The sequence below is a fragment of the Garra rufa genome, chromosome 21 (genome assembly GCF_049309525.1).
Source record: "Garra rufa chromosome 21, GarRuf1.0, whole genome shotgun sequence".
Lineage (NCBI taxonomy): Eukaryota > Metazoa > Chordata > Actinopteri > Cypriniformes > Cyprinidae > Garra > Garra rufa.
This window is the reverse complement of record NC_133381.1, coordinates 26,872,887-26,892,799: the sequence shown is the minus strand read 5'-3', so window position 1 is coordinate 26,892,799 and position 19,913 is coordinate 26,872,887. Positions and strand designations below refer to the sequence as shown.

Sequence of the window (19,913 nt, the reverse complement as noted above, 5' to 3'; positions counted from 1 at the left end):
GGGGTGCCGGATGAGTACAAATTGGCAGATCAAATTGCGGCCGGGTTTGAGAACATCCCAATCATAGCAGCACTCTTCCCTGTTACTCCAAATAAAAATGTGGATAGGATAAACTACGTTCATTATAACGTAATGAGATTGGCTAATTTGACTAGAGACGCAGTAGAAGGCCTATCAGAACAATTGGCTCCGACTTCCCTGATGGCCATACAAAATAGAATGGCGCTAGATATGCTCCTTAGCCAGAGTGGGGGCGTTTGCGCAATGTTCAAAGATTTTTGTTGTACGTTTATCCCAAACAATACCGCTCCAGATGGGTCAGTAACGCGGGCCCTGGAGGGACTGAAAACTCTCTCTAAAACTATGGCAGAACACTCTGGTATAGATAACCCCTTTGATGATTGGCTAACCAATGTGTTTGGAAAATATAAAACCATGATAACATCCATTCTAGTCTCTCTCGCTACTTTTGTGGCTATAGTGGTAACTTGTGGATGCTGCTGCATTCCGTGCATCCGGTCATTGTGTAACAGGGTGATAGTAACAGCAATTGAAAAGAAAGAAGAGGCTCCGCCCCCTTACACAATGCCTTTGTTGATATCCCCAGAAGAAGAAGAAGAGGAGGAGGAATGTAACTTGTGAATGTTCTCTCTCTCTCTCTCTATTAACTGTGTTTTCTTGCAGATGCTGATTCATCATAAATTGTGTGTTATATAGAGATGTTCAGTAGATGTTTTGAGCCTAGAAGGAATGTGTAGAAATGTTTAGCTTAGATACTTTCAGTGTGATTGTCTCAGCTGACATGTTGTGGTCGCCCAATTGCAAATTAGGGGACCGTCTGGGCGTCTTTCCCCGTGGGGGTTTTCGGCCCAGTCCTGTCTGAGCACACTGGTAGTATAGGGAATTTTACCTTTTGAATTTTACATGCATGCAATGTTGACTAGAGTAGAATGTTGATACATACCAGTAAGTAAGGCAATGCCGTGATTCGAAATATACTTATTCATTTTTTCTCTCTGTTTGACTGCAATATGACAGTTTGTTGGTCACATGCTGGCCTCCACCATGGCTAAAGCTGTAAGTGTAGTGAAAATGAAAAATTTTTATATTTGCAGTCAATCGGATGTAAGACTACTTTTACTACAGTTTAAACTTTCAAAACTGATCTTCACATGATGATTTACACCCATATTTTATTGTTAGTAGGAAGTCTCAATGGCTCTCATGGTTCTTGAATGCACCTTTCCTAAACTGCAAGAAAACACCAAATTCTGAAAGAACACTGTTTGGGATAACCAATGGGAAAGAGCGGTTACCAGTGTTAATGAGGTGATTTCTCGATGACGGGTAAGATCCTCTTTTGGCCAAGCGGAGGGCAACCTAAGGCAGGGATTCACCGCCACTGGGCACCTGCCAGAAATGGAGGTGTTATATGTGAGACTGTTGTGGAGTTGAGCAGATGCTTGATAGGCCTAGAGCATCAGAGAAGCTGTACAGAGTTGCAGCAGGCAGTCTGCCTTTTTAAAATATGAGCTCCTCCTACACTGTTCACCAGCCACCGCATTCCTTGATGGCTTGCTTTTGATTGCGACCAGGGTCCACAATTTGATGCAATTGTGCCAGGGATCACAGCCCTGGGGAGAAAATACCTTTTATAGTAAGTTAATGGAGATGTGCTTTCAGTAACCATCTGAGACTATGTGATGATATTGCAAAATTTAAATTGGCTGCTTGAAGCTGTTAGAAAAAAAAAAAAAAAAACATTAAGCTCTAGGATGAACACTGGGTTTATGAGACTGATATATTCCATAGACCTTTGGACGTGGTGGTGGCTAGAGCATTTGGCATGACAGACTCCAAACTGTTTTAAATGATTTGTGTTGCAGCATTGTAGAAAAAAAAAAAAAAAAAATTCATGTGTCTTATCTTTTCTTTTTTTTCTTGGTTGTATATTTCTGTGCTTTTTTATTGTGTGGCCTCTTTCAGAGGCCAAGAGAGGGATTTGTGGTACTTTTCAGTTTGAATATGTTTTATATATTTTCCATTTGCATAAAAAAGCTTTAATAACTAAACTATAGAGTGCTAATCACTGTGAAACTGTCTGAAATGGTTAATTGATATATTATGTGCACGGTGCTGCAGAGAAATGTTGCAGACTGCTGAGGATAGCATGTCCTGTTATGTCCTGCATAGATAAGAACAGATACTTTTGAAGGTTTAGCAGGACGTGAGCTGTGTGTGGGTGGTGGAAAGAAACCTCTGCTTTAGACGCCAGCAGTCAAGAGAAGATACACGGAAGACGTCAATAGATAGCAGACAACTTTGATATGTAAGGGTGTGTTTCTAAAAGAGAATTCAGAGGAACTCGGAAGAACAGAATTCTTCTCCAGCGCTGTTTTTGCTCTTGATTTCTCCTATTTGCTGAGCTTTAATAAAACTTTTAAACTTTGATAGATTGACTCCTGAACCATTTTTGAACACGCATAGGACTATTTGAAAGTCCAACACAAGCTATGGAAAATAAATGTAATGCTTTATTTAGTGTTAGTTAAAGCGTTTGTCTTTAGTAACTGAGAATGTTACTTCTGTTTCGCTCTCTATATCATGAATCAATCGTGTGATGATAAGAAGTGATGAGAGAAACTGAGAATCCGAATCATTTGAATCAAATCGATTCAGCGACACGCGGACTACAAACAACAAACACAAACGAGTGAATTCACAACAGTAGATATTTTCATGAGAGTGTATTATATTAGATATGATGTACAAATAATTGAATACAAAATATAAGGGTGTTTCTTCAACTAGGGGCACTTTTAGCCTTGTGGGAAAAAATGTTCAAAAGTCAAGTTTAAATGTCTAGTTTTATGATCTGTAAGAGGAAATTTTAAAATAGAATAACTTTAGCTTTTATATTAAGTAGAACATGAACTCATAAATTGTGGAAACATTTTATAATATGTGATGAGAACTTTTAAAATATATAAAAAAAAGTGTATGTGGTGGAAATGACAGCGTGTTGCGAAAATGACCAGAAATGAATGTAAATGTAGGGAAACTTCATCCCAGTGCTGGACCATGACTGTTTCTGGATTGAAATATTAACAGTCATGCAAATCTATTCCTGCAATCCATGTAAATTGTACTTTGTAACCATTAATGTCATTTCCACCACAAAGAGCAGTTTGGTGGAAATTACATTGCTGTAGTTTTTTGTGAAAAAAATTGAAGATATAGCTTCACTGATTGGCTTTGAATTATTACTTAGCATTTCGTGTATGCAAAATACTCTTATTTAACCTAAAAACTTTAGCTTTTTAATAACACTATTGACAGTACATCATGTGGTGGAAATGACATAGAATAAATATATTCGCTGATCAAGCAATATTTACTTGGATTTTTCTTCATTTGTTGTTGATGAAATGTAAATTCCCTGATGTCACTCAACTTTCCATAGAAAACACCTGAAAAAACTTTGACACAAACTTTTTAAAGATGCATTACAGTGTTGTGGTGGAAATGACACCAATACTGTGAGACAGCTATATTTTGTATAAAAAGTAATATTGATAGAGGTCTCACATTAAATACTATAATGTATTTTAATTATTTTACTAGTGCTTAATAGTTACCAGATAAGTCTGGTCTAAGATTAAACTGTATTTTCATTGTTGAAGTTTAAAAGTCTGGGTGTGTGACAACGAGTAAACACTGATTTTGACACCTATAAGAAGGTTGAAATTTATTTAAAAAATCATAATAAAAAGGTAGTAAAAATTATTTTAAGTTGGTTTTATTGATAGCTTGACAAGAAAGAGGAATTTGTCCAAAATTATTTGTATTTTTAAAATACGACCAAAGTACATAAAAGTGCCCATAGTCTAAGAATCACCATAAATCAAAATATCTATCTAAATATGAACGATCTGTGTAATTTGTATATATTTTATACATTTAACATACAAGTCTATTAACTCTCTGACTGTCTTACTAGTGCACTGACTACTGAACTAGCAGCTGATTGAGACGCACCCAGAGATGAGTTTGCATTGATTTTTCTTTCTATTAATTATTCTCATATTAAACAGGACAAAGTGTTCAAACACACAGAAAAACTCCTGGAGAAGCAACAGAGATCCATGTAACACTATTATAAAGATGGTGTTTATTAAAGAGGAGAGTGAAGACATGAAGATTGAAGAAACATTCAGAGTCAAACATGAAGATACTGAGGAACAAACAAAGATGGAGTTTATTAAAGATGAGAGTGAAGAAGCATTTAGAGTCAAACATGAAGATACTGAAGACCAAACAAATATGGCGTTTATTAAAGAGGAGAATGAAGACTTGACGATTGAAGAAGCATTTAGAGTCAAATATGAAGATGCCAAGGAACAAACAGGTTGGTTTTTCTTCTCAAACCTGAAGTCATTACAGAAATGAATGATATTTATGAATAATGTCACACAAGTGTAGAAATGTTTTGACATTTGACAAGTGTTGAGAACACATACTAATGCTGCCTTCAATTGCAGCTGAGAAGATCTTGCTTGCACATTGGCCATTTGTAATTATGACCTCATGCATTTAAGTTGTAATAATAAAATGGAATTAGCCTAAACCAAAATTATATATTTTTTCTTCTGTAACATTAAATCTAGTATCTGCTTCTAATATTAAAACCATTGATTTCTAGCATTTCTAACAAATCAAACCTTGAAATGTGAGTAATCATGTTTAGCTACTGCTTGATTTCTACATTTGTTAATTTAAAGTATTTGGTAAGCAAATAAACAAGTAAACACTTTGGCTACACCTAAATGAATCTGCATACAATTGAAAACAGCCTTTTTTATTTTCTCTATCCACACTATCGTTTTCAGGCATTTTCCATCCACACTGAAATGTCAGAAAACATTAATCACCTTACTGCACATACTTGAAAACTCATAAAACCTCACTGAGACTATGAAACAGATTACACTTTTTCATGCAGTTTTTCTAGTAAGTGTTAGAGTAGCTGGTTTTGAAGAGCCAGAGTGAAACTCGAGGAGTCCGGAATAAATCAAACAAAGTATTTTATTAACTCAAAAGCGGGATCTAAACATAAAAGACGACAACAAAGAAACTATGGATCAAACAACTTATATAGAGTGACTAATTACAAGACCTGGGGCCTCATGTATCTACGCACAAGAACTTTGCGTACGCCAGATTTCACGCTCACGTTTGGATTTACTAACGATGAAATTAACGTGAGAATGTGCTTTGATCCACGCCAACTCCATGTCTGGCGTACGTGTATTTTTTGTGCGTGTGTTTGTTTTATTTCCCTTGGCGACTCCTAGAGGCAATTATTTTAAATTGCACACTACAAAGTATCGCACCAACACATGTGGAAAACATTGCTATTAATTTATAATTGATAAAATGGGTTAATTGAGACAATATTTTTCTACCAATTATGTGATTTAGAACATATAAAAGCATTTGCAAATGTATACATCCCTTAGTCTATGGCAATGGCAGTGTTGGCCTTATTGGAGGACATTGTCAATGGCCAAATCCGAAGGGAATGCGTTTTTAGGGATCACAGTGATTTTCTGGCCCACGATGATGACTGGCTTATAAACTGCTTCAGATTTCCAAGAGCTATCCTCTTGGAGCTCTTTGCTGAGTTGGGTCCAAATTTGGAGACAGCGAGGAGCCACGCATTACCCGTTCCCTTACAGGTGCTGATAACGCTTCGTTTCCTGGCAAATTGTTCTTTCCAAAGGGAACTGGCAGATCGCTCGGGGTTAAGCCAGTCGTCTTTGAGCCGTGCAATGCCAGCTGTATGGGACGGGATCATCCGCATGTCTAGCAGGTATATAAGATTTCCATACCATGCAGTTGACCAGCCAAACAAAGCGCAATTTGCAGCGATCACCGGTTATCCTAATGTAAGCGCAAGCGATCGACTGCACGGACATTGCTATAAAGGCGCCATCTGAAGAACAATTTGGATACGTGAATCGGAAACAGCTAAGTTTTACATTATTTTATTTTATTGAGCGTAATTATTTAACTGCATATCAGGAGACCGCGGTTATCCATTAAAGACGTGGCTGTTAACCCCCCTCAACAACCCACAAACTGACCAAGAGCGCAGATACAATGATGCCCATTCTCGCACTTGTAGAGTGGGCGATTGGGCAGCTGAAATGCCGGTGGCACCAGAGCCGTGCACAGACCTTTTGAGGGGCATGTGCTGAAACTGAAAAAAAGGGCACCCCCCCAACCCCTCCACCACCAAAAAACACACACAATAATATTCTTATTTTATATTTAATTAGTATTAATAACTTTTATACAGATAATATACATATAGAGGGTATGTAAATATCTTAAATATATATATATATATATATCTTATGTAAACTAATTCAAACAACACTGCGATCCACTGGGATGTCCCTCTCAATGGCTATATAGGCTATATAATATGATGAAATGTTAATAAATTACATCATGTAATTTACAAGCATCAGCAAATTCAGCAGATAACCATAAAATCAAAATAGAAATTTCTTATAAAATATTTTACCTAGCTGACAAGGATCACTCGGTTGCTTTGTGTCAAACTAAATCACATTATGTCAACATCACACCGAGTGGTGAGGCATTATATGAACCTTTATAGACATAGGCCTACTATTGTTTATTTCATAAAGACAACGTTGCACTTATTCAAACAAGATATTTTACCGTTACAAGACAACGATGTTCATCTGCTTGCGCTCTATGACTCTGACTGATGCGCTGAAACGTAGGCTAAGTCGCCGATGTTCTCCACCCGCACCTTTACATCGGACCATTTCTTTTTTAATTCGTTCACAGTGCGATGTTCAAACCCCACTGCGTTAACCGCGTCAGCTAAACTCTCCCACTATTTTTTTTTTTTTTTTTACAAACTTGCAAAATAACAGTTTTTCTCCGGTCTACCGGTGAGGAGCACCTTCAAATCACATTCTGTTAAGTTTCTCTTGCTTGCTTTTTCGTTTGGTTTTGCCAAAGTGGAGTCATTACCATATTAATACGGGGGAGGAGGCAGGGAGGGGTTTTGCGCTCGTGCATGTGCGCTCAATTTCACGTTAATTCAGATGTACAAAGAGATATGCGTGGAATTCCGCGTACGCAGTGTTTCATACATCTGATTTTTTTACTGCGTACGCACATTTACAGCTTTGTCCATACGCTATGTTTTAGTATGAATTCAACGCAAGTCTTTGTACATGAGGCCCCAGGTGAAGACGATAATCAAATCAACACAGAAGGGCTATGGGAGAATGCAAAGTTAACAGAATGACAGGGGGAGACAATGGGAGAAACCAAATCAGAAACAGTGCAAAGACAGGGTAGACAAGGATACATGTAACATTACACCCCCCTCCCGGTTGGTCAACAATACTACCGGGGAGAGAGGGTGGGCGTCCTGGAGGCTGCTATGGGACAGGAACGTGGTAGTCTGAGAAAGCCTCGAGGGCGGATCAGGGAGCTATGGCGGATCTGGGAGTTCAGGAGGCCATGGCCGGGCAGCCATTTCATGAGGCCATGGCGGATCAGGGAGTTCAGGAGGCCATGGCCGGGCAGCCAGTTCAGAAGGCTATGGCAGATGGGGGAGTTCAGGAGGCCATGGCCGGGCAGCCATTTCATGAGACCATGGCAGATCGGGGAGTTCAGTAGGCCATGGCCAGGCAAACGGTTCATGAGACCATGGCGGATCTGGGAGTTCAGGAGGCCATGGCCGGGCAAAACAGTTCATGAGACCATGGCGGATCTGGGTTTTTTCTGGAGGCCATGGCCGGGCAAACGGTTCATGAGGCCATGGCAGATCTGGGAGTTCAGGAGGCCATGGCCGGGGAAACGGTTCATTAGACCATGGCGGATCTGGGAGTTCAGGAGGCCATGGCCGGGCAAACGGTTCATGAGACCATGGCAGATCTGGGAGTTCAGAAGGCCATGGCTGGACAGACAGTTATGGAGGCCATGGCGGATCAGGGAGTTCAGGAGGCCATGGCTGGACAGACAGTTCTGGAGGCCATGGCGGATCGGAGAGATCAGGAGGCCATGGCAGAATAGACAGTTCAGGAGGCCATGGTGGGTCAGCCTCCTGTAAACCTATGCCCCCCTCCATTAAAAATTTCTTGGGGGAATTTAGTGGCTCAGAAGGGCCTTCTAGCAAAGCGGGCTCTGGAGGAGCGAACACTGGAGGGAGCTCGGGAGGTAGTTCTGGAGGGAGCTCGGGAGCTTGTCCGTGTACTCTGTTGAGGCTGCCATCTTGGCCGGAAACTCAGGTGCGACCGCCATCTTGGGTGCAGACTTTGAGGTGGTGGCCATCTTGTGAGCAGCTGGCGGTACTGGGGTGAGGTTGGCAATGGAGCTTTGGATGATGTTGGGGTGTTCGGGGCGTGGCAGGCAGTCTGAGCTGTTGGTGCGGTAAGTGGAGGTTCTTGGCTTTGGGGGGGGGACTGACTATCATCCTCTATTTGTTCGATCTCGAAGTTAGAGCCGATTAAGTTGTAACGGAAAAAAAAAACGTTACGGGTTGTTTTGTTGTATTTTGCACTGTTATTTTTGTTCATCTTTTATGGGTTTGTCTAAGGGTTGCCTGTAATGCCTCTAGGAGCAGCTTGAGGGCGCTATGGCCTTGAGGTAATCAAAGATATAAGCTCAGCTACCATAGAGTAAGTAGTTTGTTTGGTAGAGGGAAACCATTGCCATTGTGGTGAACTCGTGCTACCTGTTGGCTCTTTCAAGTCCGTTGTTGAGAACTCTTGAGTTTACGCTCAACTGTGAGTAAGGAATGTCTTGTAATTTTGATATCGTATTTGTATAAAAGTGTATTGATGTCAGTCATTTTGCTTTCTTTGTAGAAAGGACTTTTTAGTGTCGTACCATCTGTGTGTTCTTTATACGAACGAGATTTGGATACGAAGGGAATAGGAAATCATGTGTGGTTCACGCAGGTTACAAAGTTATGGCACTTTTAACCAACGCAGCGCTGAAGATGACTCGCCGAACTCTGTTGATCATGGTCTTGTCTCGTATTGTGGATAATTGCATTGCGTCGCTCTCAAATTTCTTTTGGAAGTGAATCTCTCAATACTTCATCTTTGGCATTTCATCTCAAAGACTGGACATCAAAGCGATAAGTTCTCATCCTTTCATTGACTCATTTAAGAGACAAAGACTGTTGAAATTGCTAAGAGTTTATTCATGAACTTGTTTTTTGTGGTATGTTATGAGCACTTGTGAGGAAATTAAATTGGGTTTAAAGAGCATTTGTTTTGTGAGGTGTGATTTATATCAGTACAAGTCAAAAATCTGTTGAACCCCTCAGAGTAACATCCTAAAAAGAGAGCGGTGTTACAGATTGGCGCCCGAACAGGGACTTATTTGAACTTGACGGAGAACTATAGATTTATTTCTCTGTGTCCCTTAATTATAAATTTTGACTGTACTGATTAATCTTCACAAACAAATATTTAAAAAAGAACAAAAAAAGAAACCATCTGCAATGGAAGAGTGTGCACCTGATTTCTCAGTTGAAGCCTTTATTCAACGGAGAGACCCAGTAACTAACCTCATTGATACCTTTAGTGAGTTATATTTAGACTCGGAAGAAGAGAGAGAAGGCAGAGATATTTCCACTGGTCAGATACCTGATCATGGTTTTAGACCAGATGACTTGCCATTGCCCCCTCCACCACTTGAGTTTCATGAAGATAGACTGCAGCCTGGAAATGAAGAAGCTGGCCAGCGTATGTGTAGCATTGAGGAGCATCTTGCTGATCTCGAGCATCGTGTCAGTGAGCTAGTTACCACAGATGTAATGACTGCAAGGTTGAAAGCATGTGAAGACAAAATCAACTATTGTTTGCAAAGAGAGGTGGACCGTGTTAAACAGCTGTTTCATTCTAAAATTGACGACTTAAGCCAAAGTATTGTGGATTGTTTAAAGCGACGGGACAAACAGCTAGAGCAAAAATTTAAAACTTTCAAACCTCTCATGTCTACCCCTGTGCACTCCAGTACTTCTACTACTCATAGGATGTCCCAAACTTCATCCAAGATCGACCCAGTTACTCAGAATAGCACAAAGCAAGTAACGTATCTATCTTCATCTTCTAACCCTTCAGTTAAACTTGAACTGCCTACTTTCAGTAACCTTGATTCAGAAGACCCAATTGATTTTATTGATCGATTTGAAGAATATAATGAGCTGAGACCTCTGTATCCTGAAGAGTTGTTGGCATCATTATCTGTGAGTCTAAAAGGTACTGCTAAGAGTTGGTGGAGAGCGGAGAAGCAGAACATTAGAGATTGGTGTTCTTTCAAAGAAAAGTTTCTCTTTTCATTCTTAAATGAAGATCACAAAGAAGTTGCTGCTCAGAAATTAGCAAGTTATCGTCAAGGTGTTCAGGAGAGCATTAGAGACTTTGCTTTTAATTACAGAGCGTTGTGCTTGAAGAATAATCCTGAGATGGCTGAAATTGAGATTGTTCAAGCGACTTTAAGAAATTGCAACCCTCGCCTGGCCTCGCTGTTAAGGGGAACAGTGAAGACTGTCGATGATCTGGTCCGTCTTGGCACTCAAATAGAAAAGGATTGGGTTGAAAATAAAAGGAGATGGAATCAAGGGAAAGATGAGGAACAGAAGAAGAAATCTTCTGGTGGAAGAGGCCAGCAAAACCAACTTCTGCTCATTGATCCAGCGACTGACTCTCAATGTAACAATGTACTGCAAGCTCCAATAATTTTAAATCACACTTATTTTAATGCTGTAATTGACACAGGAAGCACCTTATCCTTATTGCAAGAAAAGGTTTGGCAGAGGTTGAGAAGGGACAGTGAGCATCTGATCAAAAGTTCCCAAACTTTTATGCTTGCTAATGGTCAGAGCCAGCGAACACAGGGAAAAGTGCTCTGGGAGTGTGAGATATATGGAGTGAAGCTTGTTGTCACATTTTATGTGATGAGTGATGAAGACTTGGCTGTTCCTGTAATCTTAGGGCTGGATTTTCTAAAGGAAGCCAAAGTAACTATTGATTTTAATTCTTCACGTGTTCACTTACCTGATACCAACACCAGTCACCCTATTCGGTATAATGAACTTCACAAGAATGCTGCCGTCCAGTTTTATGCTGCACAAGGTGGTGTGGAGTTAATCTTCAATGAGGAAGACTTGAAGCTCATCGATCAAGCGGTTGAAAATTCTCATGCCTCATGCAAGGTAAAGAATCAGTTAAAATCTTTCATGTATGATTGGCCATCAGTTTGCACTCACAAGCTAGGACGTACAAACTGCATCAAACATGAAATTAAAACAATTGATGAACTTCCCTTAAGGAAGAGACCTTACCGGGTTTCAAGAGTCAAGAATGATTTTATTGAAGAACAGATCAAGGAACTACTTCAACAAAAAATCATTAGACCTTCCACATCTCCATGGGCCTCACCTGTTGTGGTAGTGGATAAAAAGGATGGAGGATCTCGGTTGTGCATTGATTACCGTGGTCTCAATTCTAAAACTCACCTTGATGCTTATCCAATGCCCCAGATTACTGATATACTGGATTCGTTGCAAGGAGCCAAAGTGTTTAGCACTTTGGATTTGAAGAGCGGCTACTGGCAGGTAGAGATGGATTCTGCAAGTGTGGAGAAGACCGCGTTCATCACCGCGTCAGGGTTGTATGAATTTTTGTGTCTTCCCTTTGGTCTCAAAAACGCAGCTGCTTCTTTTCAGCGTTTGATGGAACAAGTTCTTAGAGACTACAAAAACAAGTGTTGTATGGTGTACATAGATGACATCATTGTGTATTCACCAGACATCCAAACACACCTGCAACATCTTAACCAAGTATTCACCAGTCTGCACACCGCCGGTCTCACGCTTAATCTCAAGAAATGCAAATTCATCTGTTCATCATTGGACTACTTAGGCCACACAATTACTGCTGAAGGAGTCAAAGTGGATTCTGACAAGGTAGATGCGATCAAGTCATTTCCAACCCCAACTTCCCTAAAAGAATTACAACGGTTCCTAGGCCTTGCAGCTTGGTATCACCGTTTCATTTCAGATTTTTCCACTAAAGCAGCACCCTTACATGCACTAAAGAAAAAAGGAGCTAAATGGATGTGGATAGACGAGTGTCAGAGATCATTTGAAGTCATTAAAGATGATCTGACCAAAGCCCCTGTTTTAATTACACCCAATTTTGAATTGCCTTTTAAAGTGCAAACCGACGCTAGCGATGTTGGTTTAGGAGCTGTGCTGACACAGGAGAGAGATGGACAAGAGAAAGTGATTGCTTACGCATCCAGATTGTTGAGAGGTGCTGAAAAATCATATTCTGCATCAGAGAAGGAATGCCTCGCTGTAGTCTGGGCTGTGGAAAAATGGCACCACTATCTTGAAGGTCGAGCATTTGAGGTAGTTACTGATCATGCTTCTTTAGTTTGGCTTTTCCAACACCCAAAGCCTTCATCAAGACTAGAAAGATGGACTATCAGACTTCAAGGCTACCACTTTACAGTTCGCTACAGAAAAGGCCAGTGCAATGTGGTACCTGATGTTCTGTCACGGAGATATTCTGCTGAACCCACTGCAATTCTGATGCACACTCCAGCAAAACCTATTTCTGCTCCAATCACTTGTGAGTTACCAATGGACTTATCTCAGATTGCTGTTGAGCAGAAGAAAGACACAGAGTGTCAGGAACTTATAGTAAAAGCCAAAGGTCAAAATACCACTGATCGTATGAGAACTCACTATGTACTCAAAAATGATATTTTGTTCAGGAGTGTTCCTGTCCCCAAAGGAGGTCAAAGATGTCAGATTGTGGTACCTGCTAGTTTAAAGGAAGTTTTCTTAATTTATGCCCATGACAACCCTCTCAGTGGACATTTAGGCAGATTTAAAACTCTAATGAGACTTCTAGAATTTGCTTATTGGCCATCCATGCGTACCGATATATGGCAACATTGTAAACAGTGTGAAAAATGCCAGCAACATAAGCCCACAAATTTGAAACCAGCAGGAGGTCTTCAAAACGTGCCCGTTCTTGAGCCCGGACACATGCTTGGTATGGATATTATGGGACCATTTCCACGTAGTACCCGACAAAATGAATATCTTCTTGTGGTTGTAGACTATTTTTCCAAATGGGTAGAGGTCTTCCCCATGAGGGCTGCCAAGGCTACTACTATCGTTCGAATTCTCATCGAAGAGATATTTACAAGATGGGGAACCCCTGCATTCATTGTTTCAGATAGAGGCACTCAGTTCACCTCAAACATCTTGGATCAAGTCTGCAAACAGTGGCAAGTAATCCAAAAGCTCACCACTGCTTATCATCCACAATCAAACTTGACTGAACGCATAAATCGTAACCTAAAAACCATGATTGCATCATATGTTGGCAATAATCATCGTACTTGGGATCAATGGATCCATGAGTTCAGATTTGCTTTGAATACAGCATGGCATGAAAGCACAGGATTCTCACCAGCTGAAGTAGCCCTTGGACGTCAATTGAAAGGACCACTACAAAGAGCTCTACAGAATCCACCAGAGCCAGATGAACCAAGCTACAGTATCATCGATCGCCAGAAACTGCTATACGAGTCTGTCAGAGAAAATGTTGAGAAGGCACAAACTAAACAGAAAAAGTATTACGACCTCAAGAGAAGAACTCAAGACTTCCAGGAAGGTGATATAGTTTGGGTGCGCACTCATCCTTTATCTCGTGCAGATGATGGTTTCATGGCAAAAATTTCTCCAAAATGGCGAGGGCCTGCTAAAGTGGTCAAAAAGCTTGGTCCAGTTAATTACAAGGTGTCAATGTTGTCTGATCCTACTCAGATTGACAGTTACCATACACAAAACTTAAAAATTTGCCATGTGTCAAATTTTGATGTCGAAGGGAGGGGTATGTAACGGAAAAAAAAAACGTTACGGGTTGTTTTGTTGTATTTTGCACTGTTATTTTTGTTCATCTTTTATGGGTTTGTCTAAGGGTTGCCTGTAATGCCTCTAGGAGCAGCTTGAGGGCGCTATGGCCTTGAGGTAATCAAAGATATAAGCTCAGCTACCATAGAGTAAGTAGTTTGTTTGGTAGAGGGAAACCATTGCCATTGTGGTGAACTCGTGCTACCTGTTGGCTCTTTCAAGTCCGTTGTTGAGAACTCTTGAGTTTACGCTCAACTGTGAGTAAGGAATGTCTTGTAATTTTGATATCGTATTTGTATAAAAGTGTATTGATGTCAGTCATTTTGCTTTCTTTGTAGAAAGGACTTTTTAGTGTCGTACCATCTGTGTGTTCTTTATACGAACGAGATTTGGATACGAAGGGAATAGGAAATCATGTGTGGTTCACGCAGGTTACAAAGTTATGGCACTTTTAACCAACGCAGCGCTGAAGATGACTCGCCGAACTCTGTTGATCATGGTCTTGTCTCGTATTGTGGATAATTGCATTGCGTCGCTCTCAAATTTCTTTTGGAAGTGAATCTCTCAATACTTCATCTTTGGCATTTCATCTCAAAGACTGGACATCAAAGCGATAAGTTCTCATCCTTTCATTGACTCATTTAAGAGACAAAGACTGTTGAAATTGCTAAGAGTTTATTCATGAACTTGTTTTTTGTGGTATGTTATGAGCACTTGTGAGGAAATTAAATTGGGTTTAAAGAGCATTTGTTTTGTGAGGTGTGATTTATATCAGTACAAGTCAAAAATCTGTTGAACCCCTCAGAGTAACATCCTAAAAAGAGAGCGGTGTTACAAAGTTAAGAATGATGTTGATCAATTCAATCAAAGGGAAATCGTGAACAGGGAGATCGCAACAAATTGAATATTTAGGCGTGAGGCGTCGGGCCAGTTCACCTGATGGTACAGCTCAATAAAATCCGCCACATACCGTTCCAACCTCTGACCGCCCTGCCACATTCTCCACAGCCGTTCCTCAGCAGTCATTGTTTCGGTGTCTTCTTCTGTGAGGGTTGCTGGTTGTGAAGTGCCAGATTGAAACTCGAGGAGTCCAGAATAAATCAAACAATGTACTTATTAACTCCAAAAGCTGGATTCAAAGGAACACACAACCAAACATAATGTTAATATTAAGAAGACACAAAGAGACTGAGGGACTATGAATGTTTCATCTGAAGGTTGAGTGGGGAGTTTGTACTTTTTACTATTTTTTTTAGTTTGGTCTCTCTTACATTTGTTGCATTTGATCCCCTAGGAGATTGAGATCAGTCTGTATCTAGGTTTCCTTAACAATTAGATTGAATAAATTGTATAGCAGCCAGCTTAAACTCTATAGGAGACCAGGCGACAATGATCAGGTTTGGACGCCATGATATGAGATCTAGCATACATACTATGTTTTGGTGTTACCTGCTTTGTGGCATTAACTTTTATTTCCTTGTTTTCCCACCTTAGGCCCAACAGCACTGAAAGAGGAGAGGGAAGTACTGATTGGAACTGAAGAGAAAGATCAGTATGAGAATCTCCATGATTTCATAACTGGAGAAAAATCATTTTGTTCCTTACAGTCAGAAAATACTTCTACACAAAAAAGAGCTCCAAAGACAAAAACTATGGGTTTTTTCACTTGCTTTCAGTGTGGAAAGAGTTTCAGTGAACAAGGAGAATTTACAGTCCACAAGGAAACTCACACTGGAGAGAAGCCTTTTATCTGCCAACAGTGTGGAAAGAGTTTCAGTGCAAATAAAAAACTTAAATTCCATATGAGAATTCACACAAGAGGGAAGCCTTTCACCTGCCAACAGTGTGGAAAGAGTTTTGTTCAAAAAGGAAACCTTGAACTTCACATGAAAATTCACACTGGAGAAAAGCCTTTCATCTGCCAACAGTGTGGAAAGAGTTTCACTCGAAAGGGAACCCTTAAAAGGCACACGAGAGTTCACACAGGAGAGAAGCCTTTCACCTGCCAACAGTGTGGAAAGAGTTTTGTTCAAAAAGGTAACCTTGAACTCCACATGAAAATTCACACTGGAGAAAAGCCTTTCATCTGCCAACAGTGTGGAAAGAGTTTCACTCGAAAGGGAGCACTTAACAGGCACATGACAGTTCACACAGGAGAGAAGCCTTTCACCTGCCAACAGTGTGGAAAGAGTTTCATTCAAAAAGGAAACCTTGAAGTACACATGAAAATTCATACTGGAGAGAAGCCTTTCATCTGCCAACAGTGTGGAAAGAGTTTCACTGCAAATAAAAACCTTAAATTCCATATGAGAATTCACACAAGAGGGAAGCCGTTCACCTGCCAACAGTGTGGAAAGAGTTTCAGTCAAAAAGGAAACCTTGAACTTCACATGAAAATTCACACTGGAGAGAAGCCTTTCATCTGCCAACAGTGTGGAAAGAGTTTCAGTGAAAATAAAAACCTTAAATTCCATATGAGAATTCACACAAGAGGGAAGCCTTTCACCTGCCAACAGTGTGGAAAGAGTTTCAGTCAAAAAGGAAACCTTCAACTTCACATGACAATTCACACTGGAGAGAAGCCTTTCATCTGCCAACAGTGTGGAAAGGGTTTCACTCGAAAGGGAACCCTTAAAAGGCACATGAGAGTTCACACAGGAGAGAAGCCTTTCAACTACCAATAGTGTGGAAAGAGTTTCATTCAAAAAGGAAACCTTGAATTTCACATGAAAATTCACACTGGAGAGAAGCATTTAATCTGCCAACAGTGTGGAAAGAGTTTCAGTGAAAATAAAAGCCTTAAATTCCACATGAGAATTCAGACAGGAGAGAAGCCTTTCACCTGCCAACACTGTGGAAAGAGTTTCATTCATAATGGAAACCTTGAATTTCACATGAAAATTCACACTGGAGAGAAGCCTTTCACCTGCCAACAGTGTGGAAAGAGTTTCATGCATAATGGAAACCTTGAATTTCACATGAAAATTCACAATGGAGAGAAGCCTTTCACCTGCCAACAGTGTGGAAAGAGTTTCATTCATAATGGAAACCTTGAATTTCACCTGAAAATTCACACTGGAGAGAAGCCTTTCACCTGCCAACAGTGTGGAAAGAGTTTCATGCATAATGGAAACCTTGAATTTCACATGAAAATTCACACTGGAGAGAAGCCTTTCATCTGCCAACAGTGTGGAAAGAGTTTCATGCATAATGGAAACCTTGAATTTCACATGAAAATTCACACTGGAGAGAAGCCTTTCACCTGCCAACAGTGTGGAAAGAGTTTCATGCATAATGGAAACCTTGAATTTCACATGAAAATTCACACTGGAGAGAAGCCTTTCACCTGCCAACAGTGTGGAAAGAGTTTCATGCATAATGGAAACCTTGAATTTCACATGAAAATTCACACTGGAGAGCAGCCTTTCATCTGCCAACAGTGAGGAAAGAGTTTTACTCGAATGGAAACCCTTAGAAGGCACATGAAAGTTCACACAGGAGAGAAGTGTTTCATCTGCAAATGGTGCGGAAGAAGTTCAGTAATCCTGGAAACTTTAGAGTCCACCTGAGAGTTCACCCTGGAGAGAGATCTTACCCCTGTAATAAGTGTGGAAAGTTTCTGCATAAAATTACAACTTACAAACCACATGAATGTTCACACTGGAAAGAAACCCTTCACCTGCCATCTGTGTGAGAAAACAAACCCTTTATGCCCACAGGCAAATTCACACCTTGGAGAACCTTTTTACTTGCCAACAGTGAGGAAAGAGTTTCATGCATAATGGAAACCTTGAATTTCACATGAAAATTCACACTGGAGAGCAGCCTTTCATCTGCCAACAGTGAGGAAAGAGTTTCACTCGAAAGGGAACCCTAAGAAGGTTAAGATGTTAAGATGCCTTAAGATGCCTTAACATTCACATGAGAATTCACACTGGAGAGAAGCCTAACACGTGCAAACAGTGTGGAAAGAGTTTCAGTCAACGAGGAAGCTTTGACAAGCACATGAATATCCACAATGGAGAGAAGGCTGACAGATCTCCTCAGAGTGGAAAGAGTTTTGATCAAAGTGGAAACTTTGACATCCACCAGAAAATTCACATTATAGAGAGCCTTTTTACCTGCCAACAGTGAGGAAAGAGTTTCACTCTAAAAAGAAATCTCAACAGGCACATGGAAATTCACAATAGCGAGAAGGCTGCCAGATACCCTCAGTGTGGAAAGAGTTTCAACCAAAATGTATCAAATGGACTGTCCTTGATTCTGATTGGTTGAGACACATCTGAAGCTGTTGTAAATTGTAAATTACTCTACAAAACGACATTCTTTGTTGCCTATGTGCTGCTCGGAAAAAAATCCAGACCAATCAGACACACAGTTCACCAAATAATAAATTCTTCATTAGATTGACAAATGATCACAAACCCCCTTCACCCAATCCACAACACTGGCTGCCGTGATGTCTACAAATAGTCTTACTATGGCATCCAGGACTCCTCTGCCAGACCAGATAATCTTTACGACTCAAAATTATTTAAAAAAGAATTTTCCCCAACTAATACTCTAAAAAAAAGGACACATACTGCCATAGGAACTGACATCTTTCATTAATTCTTCTAAACACTTTTCTGTGAACAAACACATATTCTCAGATCGTTGTGTAAGTTACTACTGTTAATTTATTTTGTCTTTTGTATTGTGCAATGTTTTTATGCATGTGTTATAATAGATCACTAAGTAATATAATCACACATATAACATGACTAGTCTGGTTGAATTAGTTGATGATCTAAAAGATGGTGTCATATCTTTTGATACCTATGCAACATTATTAATGTTTTAAGAATCTTTATTAGTTTTTACATGAAATTACAATCCCAGTACATATGCAAATACCATGCTTACAGACAAAGAGTCGTAAACTTTCCCTCCAAAAGCAAAAGTCACCATTGGCTCTCTCGCATCTCAATGATCAATTAACCTGGCCTCCCAATTACCTTTATCTCCTAACTGTGACCCCCATAGGAGATAAAGGCTTCACACAGTGACTTGCCTCAATTCTCCAGGGTTTTCTCAGTTCTTTTAGTCCTGTGTCTCATCACCTTGCCATCTTCTGGTTGATAAGTCCCAGAGTCGATGATTCTGCACATGGGAGGCCTTAAACTCCTAGGAAGATGAGGCCTGTGCCAGGCCCTGCAGCCTTGTCTTTTCATTCACATCACAAGATTTCAGCTGGGTCTCTCTCTCTCTCTCTCTCTCTCTCTCTCTCTCTCTCAGCTCATCATTCTTCTTCACTTTCAACCTTGAAAGAAATTCTCTATAACCACAGAGTCAGCACACCTTTGAAATTCATCGCTCCTTTAACCCAGAAAAATGTGATCTCAAGTCAAAAACCTTGAAACCATCAAGACTTTCATCCAAGACTACATCCAAACACTTGTCAACGACCAAGGAAATGCAAGTATCATAAATTTAACTAAAACATATTTATGTCTACTCTTTATATAGCCTTTTTCTTGTTTCTCTAATGGCTCCATTCATCCAATCTGACTTAACCTTCCTCCATGTATGAGCGATTGTATGTTTGTTTATTTAGATTAGTCATGTGTTAGTCCTTAATAAAACTCTTGTGCACAGATTACATGAGTTTATGATTTTGTCTTGTAAATTAATGTCCCTTTACGATTCTGATCAAGCTACATGCTCTAATGCATTAATACTGTAAGAATTTTTTTTTTTTTTTTTTTTTTTTTGTGGCCAAGAAAATATCATTGCTTAGAGTTGCTGTGAAATTAACCTGAATTATCGCTGGGCGAACAGATTAGTCCATGGCGATATTTAATTCTGCTAAAGTAAAAACTGGCAGCTGATATAAATAATTGTAATCATAATTAGTCATAAATTAATTATTTAT

At 40.0% G+C, this 19,913-nt stretch overlaps 1 protein-coding gene across 1 annotated transcript; it reads left to right on the top strand.

Moving 5' to 3' along the window:
• The first annotated feature begins 4,098 nt into the window (after positions 1-4,098).
• Positions 4,099-18,054, top strand: LOC141295256 (uncharacterized). The gene is made up of 3 exons (XM_073826466.1): positions 4,099-4,408; positions 15,494-16,641; positions 17,146-18,054. Exons 1-3 carry the CDS (start codon positions 4,165-4,167, stop codon positions 17,440-17,442), a joined length of 1,689 nt encoding a protein of 562 aa, XP_073682567.1. The 5' UTR covers positions 4,099-4,164; the 3' UTR covers positions 17,443-18,054.
• The last annotated feature ends 1,859 nt before the right edge of the window (positions 18,055-19,913 follow it).